Source organism: Sceloporus undulatus, chromosome 4 (genome assembly GCF_019175285.1).
Source record: "Sceloporus undulatus isolate JIND9_A2432 ecotype Alabama chromosome 4, SceUnd_v1.1, whole genome shotgun sequence".
Classification (NCBI taxonomy): domain Eukaryota; kingdom Metazoa; phylum Chordata; class Lepidosauria; order Squamata; family Phrynosomatidae; genus Sceloporus; species Sceloporus undulatus.
The window spans coordinates 242,383,043-242,402,750 of NC_056525.1; the positions used below are offsets into that span (position 1 = coordinate 242,383,043).

Consider the following 19,708-nt stretch of genomic DNA (forward strand, 5'->3'; position numbering starts at 1 on the left):
TAGAGCATTCCACTGTAGAAAACATTAGATAGAACTTGAAGGTCTAGACGAACTGAAATCTGAAATCTGGAGACACAGAATTTATTCCCCTGAGGTATCTGAAGATGTTAATGAGAAGAGAAAATTTCAACTAAAGCTCAGAATGGATTCATTGCTCCAATGACATGGCAATACCATCCCAGCTGGGATCATGCTAGAGTTCAATAGATCCATATTACTTGTACTCCTTCATGTTCAAAATGATCCAAAAGCCAAAGGGTCTTGGATCTTTCCTGCCCCAAAGTATCCAAAACTGAATCATTCCAAGACCCAAAGAAGCCAACTTTTCAGTACACTGGCAGCTTTCTACAAATCCCAGCAGTCCTAACAGTGGGGCAGTATTCTGTCAAGTCAAGCCTGTCTTCAATCTGAAGTGGTATAGTCCAGATGTAATAACTGGGTCCAAACAAGAGTGGGACAACATAGCTCTGAGTGTCCATAATGACTCAGACACTGACTTACTGAAAGGTTGTATGTGAACTTCAGAAATATCTGTGTATTCATGCATTCATCCATGCCCACCTCCTTCTGCTACCATCTTTTTTTGTCCACTGTTCCTCCACCCACAAAATAGAAAAGCATTCTGCATAGAAAATTCCATCTTTTTTGTAGAAGTCCCACATTTTGGGGGGGGGGGGATAAGCTAAGTTGTGAACTGTCTGTTCATTTGTTTCTATTGCCTGAATATTTTCAAATATCCATTCATTTCCTGATGAGGATGATATTGGTTCCTCTGCTTCAGACAGAGGACTTGGACCATCTCTGCCTGTCCACATTTTCATTTGGGGGTTCAGTCAGTTGCTCTTGATTGCAAACCGTTATGCTTTTCCTTAATTCAGTTGTGCCCCTCAGCTCACAATCCAAGTCTTCTCTTTGGACCAGGGAAGTATGGAAAAAAGTGAAAACTTCTCACCTTTTCACCATCCAGAAGAAGATGAACCCTGAAGTTCATGGATTCATTAATAACAATCTCTTCATTCCTGTACAAGATCTGAAAGACCCTGCTATAGACGCTGTTGTCATGGATGCAGGCAGAGCAAAGGATTGAATTACCTGCAAAACAAAATTAGAAACCACATGTCCATTGGCAGGGATGTAGCCCGGATTTTGGGAAGGGGGGGCAGACTAAGTGTCACTGTTACAATGGGGCTTGGGTGCGGTGGCGCGACAGCATGCACCATTAATTGTATCTAACGGAAGTGGGGGTCTGAACCCCATGGACCCCCCTCTTGGCTACGTCCCTGCCATTGGCTAGTTTTTTTGTGGAATTTGGCTATTACATACCCAATATCCAGAAGTAATTTGAGCTTACAAGGACTGACAAATCTTCAGAATTTTAGTCACCACCAAGCTCTCAATATCAATCAATCAAACACTTAGGCCAGGTACACACCACCAGGAAGCGGTGTCCTGGCGGTGATAGTAGAGCTCAGGAGCGTGCACCAACCGTGCGCTCCTGAGCCCTATGATATGTGGGCAACACCACTATTGAGTGGCACCACCCACACGGGGGGCGTATAGATGACATGTGGGCATCTGAGCACCCACACATCTCTTAGAGGAAATGGCGTCATAGGGCTGTGTCATAATCCTTACGACACCGCAAAAAAGAAGCCGCTCTAGGCAGCTTCTTTTTTTGCTGTGCTGTTTTGCCCTGTGGTTTGGTTGCTGCGACAATGCTGCACAGCAAAGAAGGGTGGCATTTCAACGCCAGTGTGTACCAGGCTTTTATGTCCCATCTTTTCCCCAAGAGTGGCTAATTAATTCATAATATTTACAGCAAAGCCTTGAAATGCCTTAGCTTTTTTTTTCTTTTTTTTTTTTAAAGAAGAGTCTTGGAATGTATGCTTGGTGGGAATGCAAAAGAGGGCCTTCTCCATGGTTTCTCCCAGACTCCATTCCCAGAGAAGCAAGACTGGTAATCTCCTTCCTATCTTTCCTCAGGCAGGTAAAAATCTTTTATTTCAACAGGTCTTTGAGAACTGATTTCTCAGCAGAAAGAGGCTTTGTATAATGTACTCACTTTTTTATGTGTTATACTTTTACTTTGTCTTAACTGGTTTTGAGTTTTATGCTGGTTTAATTGCTTTTTAAACTTTTGTATGCTGTTAATTTTTAACTATGTTTGTTTTAACTGTTGTAAACCAACTTAAGTACCAAACTGGCAAAAATCATCTGATACAAATAATGGCTGAGTTTCTAGATCATCTACATAGTTAAATATACTCAGCTCCCTTATACTTAACTAAGCAGTATCTCTTGGCCTGAACCCTCAATCCCATGTCCTGTGCCTCATCTGCTGTGAGAGATGGGGATCTGTTCTCCTGTCAATCAAGGCACAGCAGACTGATGTTTCTACCTGTATCCCAAAAGTGACTGTCAGAAGCAGGATTATTATTATTAAGCTTTATTTATATAGCACTGTAAATTTACACAGTGCAGTACATAAGTCAATTAAAATAGATAAAATGAACCTGCCTATGGCATACATTCTACAAGCATAATTAAATATAATACATATTAATACATGTTAGCATTCAATAAAATAAGGCAGACAACAAATTAAAATAATAATCCTCCTTGCACCAGAGATTACTCACCGAGAGGGGTGCAAACATCAGCCTGATGCATCCCGAATGACCCTATTATACACATCAGCTGATACCCAATAAGTCAGGATTGGAGGACCTTTTATGATCCCTACCTATTCTCTACACTTGTTGTGGTGGTGGTGTGCCTTCAAGTCATTTCCAATTTATGGCAACCCTAAAGCAAACCTATCATGAGGTTTTCTTGGCAAGATTTGTTCAGATGTTCTTCATTGTCTTCCCCTGATGCTGAAAGCATGTGACTTGCCCAACGTCACCCAGTTGGTTTCATTGTCATGCAGGGGATTGAATGTAGATCTCCAGAATTGTAGTCCAGCACTCAAACCACTATGCCATGCTGGCTTGAATATGTGGGGATCTTGAATACAAATCAATTACTGCAGGACTGTGAATTCCAGCCAGTTCTAATAATAATAATAATAAGAAGAAGAAGAACAGGTTACATTTGTGCCTCATCTTTCTTCCTGTGAACTCAATATAGTATAAACAGCTTTTCTTCCCCACCCCTTATACTCACAGGAAACCTGCAAGGTAGGCCAAGTTGAGAGATAGTAATGGGCTTAAAGTTATCGAAGAGGTTCCCTGACATGCTTTAATTCTGCAGTCAAAGGAGATCAAACACTGTGAGTGTGATGTGGGTAAGAAGGAGAGCCAGTGTGATGCAGTGGTTTTTGTAGCTTCTGATTTATGCCAACCCTAAGGTTGCCCATCACAGGGTTTTCTGGGCAAGATTTATCTAAAGGAGCTTTACCTTTGCCTCTGAGACTGAGGTGCATTCTGCACTGGCATTTGGGACGTCCGGAGGACGTCCCATTTTAAAAAAGGAGCGTCTCTTATAGACGCCCCTGGGCCTAGTACGGACTCCGTCCGTACAAGATGGCGCTGGCCCTTCTACATGGCCGGCGCCATCTTTGCGTATCGGACGCTGAGCGTCCGTACGCGTCGCGTCGCTTGTGACGTAGCGAGTGCGCCCCTGCCGCCTCGCTACGTCGCAAACGCGACGGAAAAAGAAGCTCCATTTTGGAGCTTCTTTTTCGGTCCGCGCGGGAGTCGGGCCGTGTGAAGGCTCCGGCTCCCCTGTGGACCTACTGGCGGCGGCGGCAGAGCGCCGCAAAGCAGAGGTATGTACCCCGCTTGAGAGAGTGCAAGGTCACCCAATGAGTTTTCATAGATGAGTAGAGAGTCAAACCCAGTCATAGTCCAACACACAAACCATTACATCACACTGGATCAACAATTCCATTATCACAATTAACCTTTTGCATGCTCATAAGTGAGCTTGTGATGATGTGAATACCTAACTGGGAAAGAATGTGATGTGTCTCTATACACATCAACCAAATTCACTCCAAATGTTGTGTTCCATGTGAGGGATGTAACTCCATCATCATCCTTCCAATTCACTAGACCTGTTGCTCATCATGTCAGCGATGTAATAGCAATAGCAAATATATTTCTATACCACTTATCAGTGCACTTAAGCAGTCCTTAAGCTGTTTACAATGTGTAAGTTAATTGCCCCCAACAACCTGGGTACTCATTTTAGCAAATATTCTATGTACATTGTACATTCTTGCTTTTTTCTTTTTCTTTTCTTTTTTTGTACATTGCATTATTGCTTTGGATAAAGGAGTTTGGCTGTAGTTTGTACTCTAGAGCCAGCATGAAACAATTTTTCAATTCATCCTTACTTTTGATATATGCAAAACCAAATGCTTCAGGAAAATGCTAAACTAGAATAATCTCCTTGATTCTTCATTTTTATAGGGGTAGGATGATTTTATGTGGAGGAGAACTATGCTTATTTCTCCTGTCTGATATTTTTGGATTAAAAGAAACATCAGATGAAGCTGCTTCTTCTCTTTTCACTTTCAGTTGGTTCAGGAATATTAACAAGTTTCTTCAAGAATGTATTCCATAATGTGCAAAAAGACTTTCTTGTTCAGCCCTGTGCTTCAGCCAAGCATCATCACAACAGGAGTGTGGACATTAAAAAAAAATTAATTTACTTTGCTTTGTTGAGTGGCAAAAAGTACAACACAAGGGAAAAATACATTCCTCAAAGGCAGGCAATGTACTTCTGTTTATTTCCATTTCAAACTTGTCATTCATTCTGAAATCATCGACCAAACTGCATTGCAGGCTGAATGAATTCTTCCCTCAGTCTAGCAAGGGCAAAGAGAAAAGCAGTTTGATTGCATTTTGTGATTCTTTTTTTTAAAGGGATGTGTATGTTTGTATACTGTATACTATTTGTATACTGGATGTACTAGTTCTTTTCTGAGATACAAAATGTAATGCCATACACATAGACACACACACTTGTCAGGGCATAACTTCAAGTATATCAGAGGCATTATTTGGCCCACCTGGTGTAGTGCAACGATTTCTAAAGTGGTCAGTATGCCCCCCTCAGGTGGTGGTGAAAAGATCCAGGGGGTGGTTATGGAAAAGGGGGCAGCAGGGAGGCTTTCAGTCATATTGGTGCACAGAAAAATCGAGGGGAAGTAGCAGCCTTTAGGACCATGGTGGGGATGAGGGTTTCATGAAACCTCTTTTCAGGGTCTCTCAAAACCACAACACAGCCCCACTGATCATTTTATGTGGAGGTGTCGCCTGCTCTTTACCTGCCTGCATGAGCTCACTCCCTTAGCTGCATCTTTCACTGGTGTTGGCAGTGGCGGTTGGGAAACTCTTCCAAGACTTGGGCACAAGATATTGCTTCCATGTCTTGAGATGACACCATTTGGGGAGAGACTGACTGGAGCAACATGGCAGCACAGGAGACGTGGCAGCACAAAAGAGCCTTCAAATCTGGGATATTGCTTATGCTTTGTGAGCTTTGCCGAGATGTGGCTGGCAGTCTGGAGCTACTCTTCTGCTCCTGTTTTCTTTCACTGGAGAGATTGAGAGAAGAGGAACCAAAGAAGCAATGTCTGTGTAGGGGGGGGAGGGGGACACCTGAAGCTTTGTGGGGAAGACATGTCTCTGGGGAAGGAGGAGGAGTATCTGGGGTCAGTTCTTGCAAAAAGTCCTTCATCTTGGAGTGGCTCCTGTAGGTAAAATATCTCCCTTTCGCCATCCCCACCAGTCTCCAGTCCAGTGCATGTGGTCTCTGTAAATCCCACACACACACACACACTGGCTCCACCCCTCTCTGCCTGAATAAAGAAGGATTGGGGAGAGTCATACACTCTCAGCCTCAAAGGATTGCAATGGCAATCCCTCTCAGAAGAAACTCAGCAAGAAAACCCCATGACAGGTTCACCTAATGGTTGTCATAAATTAGAAAAATCCTAAAGGCACATAGCAACAACAACAATAAGAGTACATGATTAAGAACAAAAATGGTTTATACAGGGCAGGCTATGGCATAATTAATAAAGCAGACACAGATGACTGTTCAGCTGTGTAAGATGGGAGGTAGCATCACAATTATGTTTTTTTACTGGTCACTATCAATATTGTCCCTCCCCCCCTAAATAATGCTTCTGGTGATTAGTAGAAGCTGCCTTTGGCCTGAGATTGCTGGGTGAAAGCACTAGCATTGTGTGTGATGCTTCCCATGCATGCTAATTCAAATGAACCCACCAAAACATGGGCTGTGATATCAAAGCAAGGCTTGTTGGAGGTTAATTAATTGCTGAATTAATTCTTAAGCCTGGACTTCCACAAAGTTCAAAGATCTTATGTGTTGCAAAGATACTGCAAGACCATCACTCTTCACATGTCCGCTAATTGCCAGGAATAGACTAAGGCTGTTTGGTTTAACTGATTAATTGGATTAATTAATTTGAAGCCTTTGGATGGATTAAAACTGCACCCCTAATTAATCTGAACAGCATTACTTTTTCCCTTTAAAAAGCCTCCATGTACATTGACAACACAAGAGATAGTCAATGTCTTAGGAGAAAATATTACTACTTCTCTCCCACACAGAAAACAAGACAAGCCATTGCCTTTGAAAATATCTCATATTTATAAAAAGACAGAAACCTGTTTTTGCTATACCTATGCACTGCATTAATATCCCTTTCTCTCAAAAGCCTCAGATGATTTGTAATTGTTTTTCTTTTAAAAAATTGTGAAACTCATTAAGAGACTGGCACATAATTTATCAAGGATGGAAAACTGCATCCAGGGTAGAAAAACAGCACATGTTCTCCACACTTTGGGTGCCTTTCTTTCTTTCTTTCTTTCTTTCTTTTTCTTTCTTTCTTTCACTGAGAAGATTATATTTCAGAAACACAGAGGACTTCTTGAATCTCTTTCTTCTACTGATTAATAAAAACAGCACCAGGACAATGCCAGAAACACACATAAATGAAGACATGAAGCTCCACAAAGCATTCCTTTAATAATAAAAAAATCCTTCCTGACTGCGAGCATAGGAACAAAAAAATCCAAAACAAAACAGCACTCAAGTTAATAGACATGGCAAGTTTGCATCTGTTAATTCTGTCTACCTACAACAAGTGGATTCTTTTATTTTCTATCCAATGCTAAAAAATTGCTAAATTGGAATTTAAAGGGAGATTTTCATTTGTGATTTTTGCTCAAATGAGACAAGACAGGATGCAACATTTTCAAGTTACCATTAAGTACAGTGTTTGACCTGAAAATGATTGGGTTTTTGCAGATATCCATGCTTGAACCTCTCACAAGTGACCAATTCAAACACTAAAAAAAAAAAAAAAAAGTCTGGGGGTACACATGAAGGAGTTCTTAAGGGGCTCACTCCAAGTTCTCCCTGGCAGAACTGATGCAAAAAGTGTAAGATTCTGAGATTTTAGGTGCCATCCCTGCCACGAGAAAATCTATCCACCCAAGATTACCAGGAGAACTCATCACTGACTCTATTCTTGTTGTGTGCCTTCAAGTTTTTTCTGACTTATGGTAGCTCTAAGAGGTTTTCTTGGCATAATTTGTTCCAAGGGTGTTTGCTAATGCCTTCCTTTGAGGCTGGGAGAGTGTGACTTGGCCAAGGTCACCCAGTGGGTTTCCATGGCTGAGGGGATTAGAACCATGGTTCCAGAGTTATAGTCGAATGCTGAAACGTTACACCAAGCTTGCTCTCTCTGTTACTTACTGTCTCTAATCTGTTCAACAATATTCCTAATATCTACAGCACTATATAAATAAAGCATTACTGTTGTTGTTGTTGTTGTTATTCCAGGAGAGCCTTGAAGTTGCAACTAAAGGGAGAGACAGACACTCACAACTTCAAATGCACATCAATACTGCTTGTGTATATGTATGTGCATGAGTCTTGATGTTCCTTGTCAACTGATGAACTTCATAGGGATTGTGCAAGGAATACTCAGAGGCAGTTTGCCATTGCCTTCCTCTGAAATATATTGTACAGCATTTAGTATTGGTTGGTGGTTTCCCATCCAAGTGCTAGCCATGTCTTACCCTGTTTTGCTTCCGAGATCAGATGGGATGGTGCTCATTAATGCTATTATTTATAACAATATCAAAAATATTGAAATAAGTATCAGTAATCAAGTTCAGGTACAACTACAGCTAAGTTCTTACCTTATCCAGAGATATGGAAGGAAACACATCTTCCCACATGGTATAATGACATGAGAAAACCACCCATGTCTATACACTTTTTAAAATAAACCCTTAAATAAACATTTAACAATAATATCATTGCAAATAATGACACAGAAACATAGATACCAAACAGACTGGCAGTAAGCACTGGCTTGGGTGTGGCATGGGGACATGGTGTTTAGATGACGCTGAACCCATTGCCACCCCCAAGCTGGCATCACACCGGCCACCAAACCAGATGAAGGACAGCATTGCTGTGCTCCAGCAGCATGGCATTTATACGCTGCACACTGCAGGAGCATTGTAAAGCTGTGGCAGCAACTGAAAGGGTGCCATTTTGCCAGCTCAAAAAGGAGAGACATTTTGCTGCCTCTTTTGGAGGGTTGATGCGGCAGCATGCTGGTGCCACAGCCCCAATCCAGTGCTCAAAGGGGTGGCATCACACCGCTCCTTTAGGGCCATCTGTTTTGGCCCTTAGTATCTCTTTATAACATGAATAGGCAAAGATTCTGTTTTTATGGATGAGAGAAACTTCCATCTGATTCACGTTTTAATATGAACCAGAATACTATCAATATTCAGATCTTGCAGGTCTCTGAATTTTGTGATTCAGTAACCTGCTTTTATTTTTTTTTTTTTAAAAAAAGCATACAACAATTATATTTTTGGGAAAACTGAATACAGATATTCATATTTTAGTTAAAAGAAGAATGCTTGTAAAAATAATACAGAAACTCTCATAAAAATACATATGTATGTCTATGCAGACGAAATGCTCATGAAAATGCATACCAATTTCCCATTGGATTTAACATTTAAATAAACTGACAAAAAATGGAATGGAACAAAGTGGATTGTAAATTTGCAAACATTATGCAAAGTGAAGTAGCTTTATCCATCCCAATCAAAGTCTGTACTCTGACTGGCTAGGACTGAATGAATGTCACTTTGCACTTGGCACAAGATCTTAGCAAAAAGGAAAAGGAAAACTGACTTTGGAAAGTAAAATGACTAATGAAGATGTACTGTTCATCTTCATACCTCTTTCAGACTTTTACTGTAAGGAGCAAAATAAAGTTTCAGCAATAATTTAAAAGATACAGTAGTCTACTCTTGTCCACAGTTCATTTTCCATGGTTTCAGTTACCCATGTTGAGTCACAGTCTGAAAATATCATGTAGTCCCCACCCCCATTATCTACCTCTACTCTTCATGGTTTCAGTTACTCATGGTCAATCACAGTCTGAAAACATTACTTTTATAGGGTTTGGCAGTATCCATGGTTTCACACATCTACCGAGGGTATTGGAACATATCCGTTTTGAATAAGGGGGACTAGTGTATGCACATCACACTGTCTAAAAGAAAGGAGAACTTGATGATGAGTCTACATGTGAAAGGGATCTAGGAGTCCTAGTAGACCCCAAGTTGAACATGAGTCAACAGTGTGATGAGGCAGCTTAAAAGGCCAATGCTATTTTAGGCTACATCAATAGAAGTAAAGTGTCTAGATCAAGGGAAGTAATAGTGCCACTCTATTCTGCTTTGGTCAGCCCCCACCTGGAATAATGTGTCCAGTTCTGGGCACTACAATTCATAAAGGATGTTGACAAGGTGGAGCATGTCCAAAGGAGGGTGACTAAAATGATGACGGGTCTGGAAACCATGCCCTATGAGGACAGACTTAGGGAGCTGGGTATGTTTAGCCTGGAAAGGAGATGGTTAAGAGGTGATATGATAGCCCTGTTTAAGTATTTCAAGAAGTGCCAAATTGAGGATGGAGTGAGCATGTTTTCTGCTGCTCAAGAGACTAGAACATGGAACAATGAATGCAAGCTACAGGAAAAGAAATTCAGCTCAACATTGTGAGGAACTTCCTGACAGCAAGAGCTGCTTGACAGTAGAACACATTCTCTCAGTGTTTGGTGGAGTCTTCTTCTTTGGAGGTCTTTAAACAGAGGCTGGATGGCCATCTGTTGGGAATGCTTTGATTGTGAGTTCCTGCATGGCAGGGGATTGGACTGGATAGGCCTTGTGGACCTTCCAACCCTATGATTCTATGAAAGGATAATTCCTGCAGGACAGGTCCTGGGGTATGAGGTATGAAGTGATAGGGTCATCTGTAAGCGTTAAGAGAGGCTAGCCTGTGCCTTGGATTGTTCAACCATCATGTTGGAGACATCCATCATCACAGACACCAAAGGTCCAACCCCAAAGTCTCCTTTCCCCAGTCTCTCGAACCCCCTCTGCAAAGCAAGGAGATCCTTGATGCTTTAAAGAGCAAATTATGCCATATCTTGGCATGGACAACTGTTGACTTGCTGTGGCCAACAAATGTTATGCAAACACTTGCCCAATCCTCCCACTATACCACTCCACCAAAACAAAACAAGACAAAAATTGCCCTCAAATGTTCTGTTGAGAGGAAGAGGACATTTCCCCTTGTTTAGGTCCCCCTGGGCCAGTTTAGATCCTGAAGAGATATTTCTTTTTTAACAGTAGTAAGTGAGAAGAAGTCATTTTCTAATCACTTCCTTCATCCAAATATTACCATGCCATGCTGAACACACCGTTTCTGAGTGACTTTGGAAAGCAAGTATGGCTGGGCTTGGTTGGTACATGAATGAAAGACCAAGAGGGAAGACCAGAGATCACCAAGCAGAGCTCAAAGGAGTCTGTTTGAAACCCTGGATATCTTCTATTGGTCTAAGTTGTGAACTATTGGTTTTTTGGTTTGCTTTTGCCATATTTGGCAGTCTATAAAGACCATGTATAGAAAACCCATTTCCCAATCCTCTCACAAATACTCATCAATGGTTGCTGTAAATGAATTATTGTCCTGGCGTCACACGAGTTGGGGATGATATAGCATAGTTCTTCTCCAGTTAAAAATAACAAAAATTCAGCACAGCCTTATTGTGTTTCTCCATGGTTTGAGAAACAAACCCACAGAGTCTTTAATCCCTAGGAAAATTACCTTAAAGCACAAATCTGATCTTTCTCCCCAGCTTCTTACAGCAGTAAAATGTATTCAGGTATAAACCTCATTTTGCAAAGAATGCTAACTCCTAAAATTCCATTGTGAAAAATTCAGAGCTTTGCCCCATTTTTAAACCTGAGGTTTTATCGCACATGAAAGTATCATTATGGACTTACAAAATAGACAGTGTTAAAACCTTCGGATTATACTAAGGCCTCTGATGCGGTCATCCTTTCAATATACATAATTATGTCAAATAAATACCCGGTGGAAATGCAGTCTCCTAACCACTGTTTGATAGCTTACATAAAAAAGGAAAAGGAACATGATGCATTAAAAGAAAAAGTGAAGGGGCATCAGAAAATATAAATTTGCATTTAGATAAATTGATAATATTGTCATGTCAACTGTTTATTTTGTTGAGGCATATGGACATGCTTCAACTAAGTATGTGTGAGAAATTTGCTTGATTCACATATCAATGATCCCATACAGACAGGCCAAAATAAAGCTGCTTCAGGTCAAAAGATGCATGTGTCCTAAGAGGCCAGAAGCTGCGTCAAAGCCATGCTCCAGTTCTAAGGACTGGAACGTAGCTTTGGTGCAGCTTCTGGCCTCTTAAGATGCATATGTCATTTAAACAGCATACCTCCAAAGTGACCCAAAGCAGCTTTATTTTGGCCTGTCTGTATGGGCCCAATGCAAACTTTTAAATGTGCATTTCCTAAACCTAAATGTGGATCTTAATGAAGTTTGGAATCCAAACCTATACATTTGTGATTCTATTCACAGAGGGATGTGATCAACACACACACACACACATCCACATTTCACAAATGTACAAAAACCCCACAATCATGTAATGCACAAAAACTTAATGAGAGGGTTTTTTGGAGGGTTGGGATGTACAAAACATTTTATTAACTGGAAAAATTTTTTCAAAATGGGTACATTTGAAAACTAGTATGTAGACACGCAAAGAATATATATTTAAAACTGTGCAATTTTTTTAGAGACTTGGAAGAAGTTAAGAGCCTAAATATCCTGAAGGCAACAGATTCCGTCTGACCTCAGAAGCTAAGCAGGATCAGCCCTGGTTAGTACTTGGATAGGGGACTACTGAGGAATATATTGTGCTCTACTGTTCTCTGTGTTCTATATTTCAGAGGAAAGCAATAGCAAACCACCTTTGAGTATTCAATGCCTAAAATAACCCTACAAAATACATTGTGTTATCATAAGTTGGCAGGTGATTTAAGGCACATTCACTATCTTTTCATGCAGATTAAGAAAAAATGCTACCAAATATGGATCTGCATTGAAATTGAATTAGCACTGGGGATATGACAATCTTACTGAAGCTCAGCTTGACAGACTTTTTCAACCTCAATCTGACAAGACAAGAGCCACTAAATTCAGAAGGAAGTGAAAGGGGTTGGAATTGTTCCTGCTCCTCACACTTTCTGATATTCAGATGTTCAGCTGAAAATCTAAACTAGTGCTGAGCAAACTAGAATGGGTACAGGAGCTAATTTTCTTCTTGTACTCCTCTGGGGACCCCACATAGTGCTAAAAGTCCCCCCAAAAGGAAGAGGGGAAGGGAGGGGATGGATTCTGCTTCCCCCCTCCAAAAAAAGGCGGGTCGCTTTTAGTGGTAAAATTTTGGACAGCATCCCATTAGAAACTTAGGGCCCAAACAGATAGGCCAAAATAAAGCTGCTTTGGGTCACTTTGAAGGTATCCTGTTTAAATGATGCATGCGTCCTAAGAGTCTGGAAGCCACACCAAAGCTGTGCTCCAGTCCTTAGGAGTGGAGTGTGGTTTCGGCACAGCTTCCAGATTCTTAGGATGCATGCATCATTTAAACAGCATACCTCCAAAGTGATCCAAAGCAGCTTTATTTTGGCCTGTCTGTTTGGGCCCTTAGACTCCTGCCACACTGCAGAATTAATGGAGTTTGGCACCACTTTAACAGTGGTATCCTGGGATCCTGGAATGGAATCCTGAGATTTGTAGTTTGTTCTGGCACCACAACTTTTTGATGGCAAAATCCCAGTCTCACAAAATCCCAGTCTCACAAAATCCCAGTATTCTATAGCATCGAGCCACTGTAGTTTAAACCATGTCAAACTGCATTGATTCTGCAGTGTGGCAGAAGCCCTACATGCACTTAAGGACAGCCTACCTCCTTGTATGTCCCATATGAAAGAGGGCTAATCTCTTGCTCTTGTTCTTCATCCTCAAACCTCCCATGCACATCAACATCAAGCCTTGGAAGGTAGTACTGCTGCTTTCTTGACAAAGGAAAGGAATGGAGGTGATCCAGATCATGGAGGCCCAGCTAGTCTGAGCACCCTAGGGAATTACAGTATGAGTGAACTCCACTGGAGAATGCACCCTCATTTCTCTACCATCCTAATGGAATTGGGACTATCTGATTTTTTTTCCGGTCTTAAGCACCTCCACTTCATCTCTTCCTCAATGATAAGAGATTGCTGCAGGGGACCTTCCCAGGGGCCTTGGTGGAGCAGTGGTTAAATGCAAGTACTGCACCCACAATGTCGTGAGTTCAATCCCAGGGCTCCAAGATTGACTCAGCCTTCCATGCTTTCATAGTTCAGTAAAAATGAGCACCCAGCTTGTTGGAGGCAATTGGCTTACAAATTGTAAACTGCTTACAGAGTGTGGAGTTTGCTGTTAAGTGGACTAGAAATGTAAATTCTATTGCTATTTCTTAATAGCTGTCAGGTGGTGGAAGGATGCAGAACTGCTCATGGAGAGCTATGCACAAATGTACAATCTTGGGTGGTATCTGTTGGAAGGGCTTTGTTGTTGTTAGCAATATCAATAGAATTTACATTTCTATACCGCTTCATAGTGCACTCTCTAAGCAGTTTATAATCTGTAAGACAATTGCCCCAAACAAGCTGGGTACTTGTTTTACCAGCCTATGAAAGGATGGAAGGTTGAGTCAACCTGGAGCCCTCTGGAATTAAACTTACAACATTGTGGCTGCAGTGCTGGCATTTAACCACTGCACCACTAGGGTGCTGTTCTTCTTGTTGTGTGCCTTCAAGTCATTTCCAATTTATGGTGACCCTATCATGCATTTTTTCTGAGGCTGAGAGAATGAGATTCACCCACTGGTTTTCCATGCTCAAGCGGGAAATTGAACCCTGATCTCCACACTGTGTCTGTGGAGGGGCTACAACCTGTTTAAAAGATGAATCGCCACATGTAGCGGCTTCTATAAAAGGCAATTTATCCTTTTTTTTTCAGGGAGAGGGAAAAAAGCATAGTTTGTGGAGCTGAGGGGTTTTGCGCAGCTCTGGTATAAACAAAATGCATGTGTATACAAGTAATGGATAACTCCTTAGTGTTGTGCCTCCCTTCAGTGAGGCAGCAGAAACAGCCAAGGCATGATATGAGGGTTTGAGATGTGGCCCAGCACTGCAAGTAAACATTTGCAGGTAAAGTAGAGCTGAGGAAAAATAGAATTGTGCAGTTGTGGGTAGCAATGTTGGAGACAGCTTCAACAATGTTGGAGATGGCTCCTTGAAGACTTCTCTCCAATCTCTGATACCTCAGCTTTGATCCTGGTGATGGCAATGTATTTTTCTGACTGTCCTTTCATGTATCCCTCCTCCTAGCTTCTTCTACTCAGCTCCCAACAGACGCTAGTCACTTCTTGAAACCTTGGAATGTTTTTGACTCATCCTAGTAGTGGTTTGAGCATTGGACTATGACTCTGGAGACCAGGGTTCGAATCCCAGCTCAGCCATGATAACCCACTGAGTGTCCCTGGGCAAGTCACACTTTCTCAGCATCAGAGGATGTCAAGGGCAAACCCCTCTGAAGAAATGTAACCAGAAAACCCTGTGATAGGTTCACCTTAGGGTCAGAAATCAAGTTGGAAATGACTTGCACACATACAAAAACAACAACAACTGCATCCCACAAGGAGTTATTTATAACATTGGGTACCTGATCTTCATAACACAACCTACCAAGCTGGATACAATACACCAGTCATATATAGTATAACTGGCCAGAAAGCTATTGCTAGTTTCTGTGACCACAGACCCTACCGTCTGTACTAATCCTTTAGACTAGAACTGCACTGCAGAAATAATCCATTTTGACATGATTTTAACTGTCATGAGCAGTGCTATGGAATTCTGGGAACTGTATTATTGAGACATTTAGCCTTTTCTTTCAGAGAGCTCTAGTGCTACAACAAATTACAGTTCCCAGAATTCCATAGCATCCAGCCATGACAGTTAAATCAGTGTGAGACTGAGTTATTTCTACAGTTCAGATGAAGCCTTAAAGTACCACTACAAACAGCTTGCTTCAGCTTGGTAGGTCACCATACTGCATCACATGTGGCTATGATAAATAAGGCACAATTGACTTGTTTAACACCTGGATAGGAGACCATCTGGGAAAACCAAGTATCCCTAGCTAAGGGGAAATCCTGTCTGAATCCCTGGAGAGGCACTACTAGTCAAAGCTGACACTATTGGGCTGGAACAACCAATGGTCATACTTGACATAAAACAGTTCCTTCAAATTCCAAGTTGTGCAAGCTTGTTCTGAGCAACAGCTTTGCAATTAGATTTTAAGTAGTGAGAGTTGCTTGCCTTCATGTCAATGTGGAGGTGAATCTTCTTTGGGATTTAGTCTGAAAATTAAAGGGGCTGTTCAAAATGCTGGAACTATTTTGGGGATAGGACTCATCCACTTGAATAGCTATTTTAAAGCTTTTACTAAAATCAAGCACAGATTCACTATCTCACAGACATGGAAGCCTCCAGATGCCACTGCTTGCAAGGCATCTTGAACTTATGTGCTTCAGGGCTCAGTTCTTTATCCCTTTTCTACGAACAGTATAACTTCTGATTAAAGTCATACAGCTCTATTATCAATCCTTCATCTCAACCTTGCCTTTTGACATTTCCAATTAGCCTGTTGAAGAGAGTGATAGCTAACTGCTTCTGTGTGCTATTCTATTATGTGAAGATGGAAAAGTAAGATATACCCTTATTAATTTTCTCATACAAAAGTCAGTAATATAAATGTAGTCACTTATCTCTGTTATGTTTCATAAACCAAAGTTCATTTTTCAAGGTTATTGGAATTGAGTGCAGTCACGTATAAGTGCCCAGGAAGCTTGGTCTACAATCCTATTTGATAGCAAGGTGATGTGACTGACTAATATTGACAAAAGGCTCATGTATAATTGGTGCTATCCACCCACAAGATGTGTCATCCTTTCCCTCTTCAGACCTTTCTCTTTACCTGTTGAGCTGTAAACTAGAGGGCAGGGGTTGTCTCACTTCCTTTGATATGTGAGCCAATCTGGGAGTTTTGCCCTTTTGAAAGGCAAATGAAGAGATATAAGTGCTTTGTATGAAACCAGTCAATCTGCTCTTCAAGGTCTAACTCTTTTGAAAAAGTAGAAGTTCTTAATCAAATGGAAATCCAGCCTGTATTTTGAGGCTATACAATAGCTTACTTAATGTGATCAGTAGTCTCATAGAGGAGTCATTTTTTTTTAAAATCAGGACAGTGTGAATAACTTCACTCATGCATTCTGGGTTTGTTTGTTGTTCATACAGCCAACACTGCAAATCCTTTGTAAAAACTCAGGGAAAAGCCTGAAATAAGTGGAGTTTTTGGCAGCGCTCCCAAAATTTGAAGTCAAGTACATTTGGGATGCATGTGAACAACAGAGATTCATCCTGGATTATTTTCATCATGGAATAACCCCTAAATGACAGAAGCCAAAACAGATGAGCCATCAGTAATGGCAAGCTTTTTCTGAAAGAAACTTCCTCATCCATAATTAGTCTTCTCTTGAGATCCTCTGCAACAGGAGACAATTTGCTAGAGTCTAGAACAGCTTTGTTTTTGCATTACAAATCACAGATTTCCCAAGCTCTGATGGCCACTGGCCACATTGGCTATAATGTTCTGGGAATTTTGGCCACCCCAAAAATAATAGGGGTGTATCCACACTACTAATTAAAAGCAGTTTAACTCCACTTTAATTGGCATGACTCTGTCCTGCAGAATACTGAGATTTACAGTTTGGCGAGGTATTCAGTCTGGTCTGTCAGTCTGTTTGGTGTTGCCTGACCAAACTACAAACCGCAAAATTCAGTAGGACAGAGTCATGGCAGTTAAAGTGGTGTCAAACTGCTTTCAATCTGCAGTATGGCTACACCCAATGACCACATTCATAACTTTATAACATCATAGCTATGTCCATCAGAGGCCATACAATTATCTAATGAATTGTCACAATGCATATAGGGGCATTTTGTTGCACCATGGGAGCTCCCTTTGCACAAGTTCCATAGCATTATGGTGTCCACTGTGCAACAGATCTGATAGCAGTCTGATGCCAATGGCCCTATGGAAGCCATGTCACAACAACCATACTTTTGCCTTCATCGATGGTCCTGGAGATGTCTCTGCTTTTCTCCTGAGAAGACAAGCATTACACTATGTTGCAATTCATCTTTCCATGATCCTTAGTCAGTTTATGATTATGTAAGTGTAGAAAATTATTGGTATTTATCAGGCAGAGCCTGTAGCATGCTCCAGTGTATCATGAACTTCTGGTAGAAAACAGAATCTTTTGGTAATGTTTTAAAAAGCAAGGCTTATTTTATTGTTACAAAGAAATCCATCTATATTAGGAAAGTAGATAATCAATAGAAAAATATCTATACTTGGTAGAAGAGTCCCTAGAGCTGACTCCTATGAATGAACGCATATGCAGGAGACATGCTCATGGATGCTTGTTTCAAAGAGAGAACAATAAGATGAGAGAAAAGGTTGTAAAACCCAATGCTTAACATTTTTGGAGAGAAGGTGGAGGAGAGAAAATGTGACCTCTTAGACCAGGAATTATGCTGACCAAGGAGCAGAGAGCGAGAGAAACAAGACAGGCAGTTAAGGAAGTTCCTTCTCTATTCCCAGTTATGAAAGAGATAGGTGTTGATGCTTTCTTCACTTAAAACAGTAAAATCCCACTATGATGCTAGACAATGTTTTCAGGCTCTCAGTTTGGGTCATTTGAGGGCATATTCTCATTTAACTATATGATGGGAAGTCATATGTTCTGACCTGTAGGGACTTACAACGCTCAACCCAAATAAGAATTGGTCATTATGGTGCTGGGATTTAGCTAGGAGTCCATCTCCTCAGCAGTGAGGAATTCAACCATCCCACCTCTTCTCCATGCACAATCCACCAGTGTTACTGTGTGCATATGAAAAGAGGTTTCTTCCAAGCCAGTTTGAATTTACTAGCATTAGAATATGCATCCAAGAGCTTATGGCACCCCTGAATAAGTGCCACACACCTCTCTGGTAATTATTCTTCTCATGATATAAGTTAAATTGGAGATCATGAATCAGATGGAAGGTATGTGAGAGAGCATTCTTAGCACTGGCAGAACTACAATATCTGAATGTGAAACTAAAGCTGACCCATTTCCACAGCATCCCTAATACAATGACTTGTGCCTTTTGAAACTTTAACCAAAAAATCCTTTGGATGGTTAAGGTGGATGTACTAAGCCCTACAATCAAAATAATATGGCATTCATTGAAGGGGGGAAATGTTTCTCTTGTATTTCAAAAAGCAAGTAATTCACTTTCATTTGATGGAGGCCAAAATTGCTTTCCCAAGTGTTATGTGAACTAATGACAGCAATTTGAAACAATTCCAAAGCCTTGTTCTTTCTTGCTCCACTGAGCAATGAACAACACAAACTTGTTGGGGCTGTATTAAACAGCTTATTAAACACATATCAGACAAAATGAATAAAAGCAGTGACCCTTTCCTGAATTGTATTTAAAACAGTGGAAAGGAGATAGGCTTTCCTTTCATGGAGTAATCCAGACAAAAGTCACAGTGTATGTCTGGAGGTAAAAACAGTGCTGGCCTAAATATCTTAAAGGCATCAGTGCCCATCTAATCTTGGAAACTAAGGAGAGTCATTCCTGAAGAAAGAAATGAAGAATTTTAGCATTATTTTCTTGCTGAGAGAAAGTCACTGAAAACTGCAGCTTCCACCAACTGTTTGCAGTTAACAACTTCTTTTACCCAAAAGCTGCACATGGTATTTTTGTACAGAAAACAACAAAAATAATATTTCTGTGCAAAATATGATTTTTATTCCAGAAAATGCTGTTTTCTTCAAATGCCATTTTCTGCTTGGAAACACCCCATACAGATTTTGTGCAGAATAAGTTCCAAACTGTGATTCTGATCAGTTCAAGATTGTTCTCATCAGTTTCCCAATTCTTATTTTTGCTTCCTTTTGTTGATTTTCTTTTCATCCCTAATCTCTGTACAATGCTATCACATCTCTTTTCATTGCTATCCCTTTTGCAGGGACTGCCCAGCAGTTAGTTGCTAGAGTGACTGAGGATAGATTATTATTATTATTATCATCATCATCATCATCATCATCATCATCATCATCATCATCATCATCATC

At 40.8% G+C, this 19,708-nt stretch overlaps 1 protein-coding gene across 3 annotated transcripts in view; it reads right to left on the reverse strand.

The window, feature by feature from the left end:
• Window positions 1–19,708, reverse strand: part of FAM135B (family with sequence similarity 135 member B) — a 177,239-nt gene that overhangs the window by 54,077 nt on the left and 103,454 nt on the right. For all 3 annotated transcript variants that reach the window (XM_042465810.1, XM_042465811.1, XM_042465812.1), the window contains one exon: window positions 953–1,092. In XM_042465810.1, the coding sequence (XP_042321744.1) occupies window positions 953–1,092 (140 nt within the window). The remainder of the gene's footprint in view (window positions 1–952; window positions 1,093–19,708) is intronic.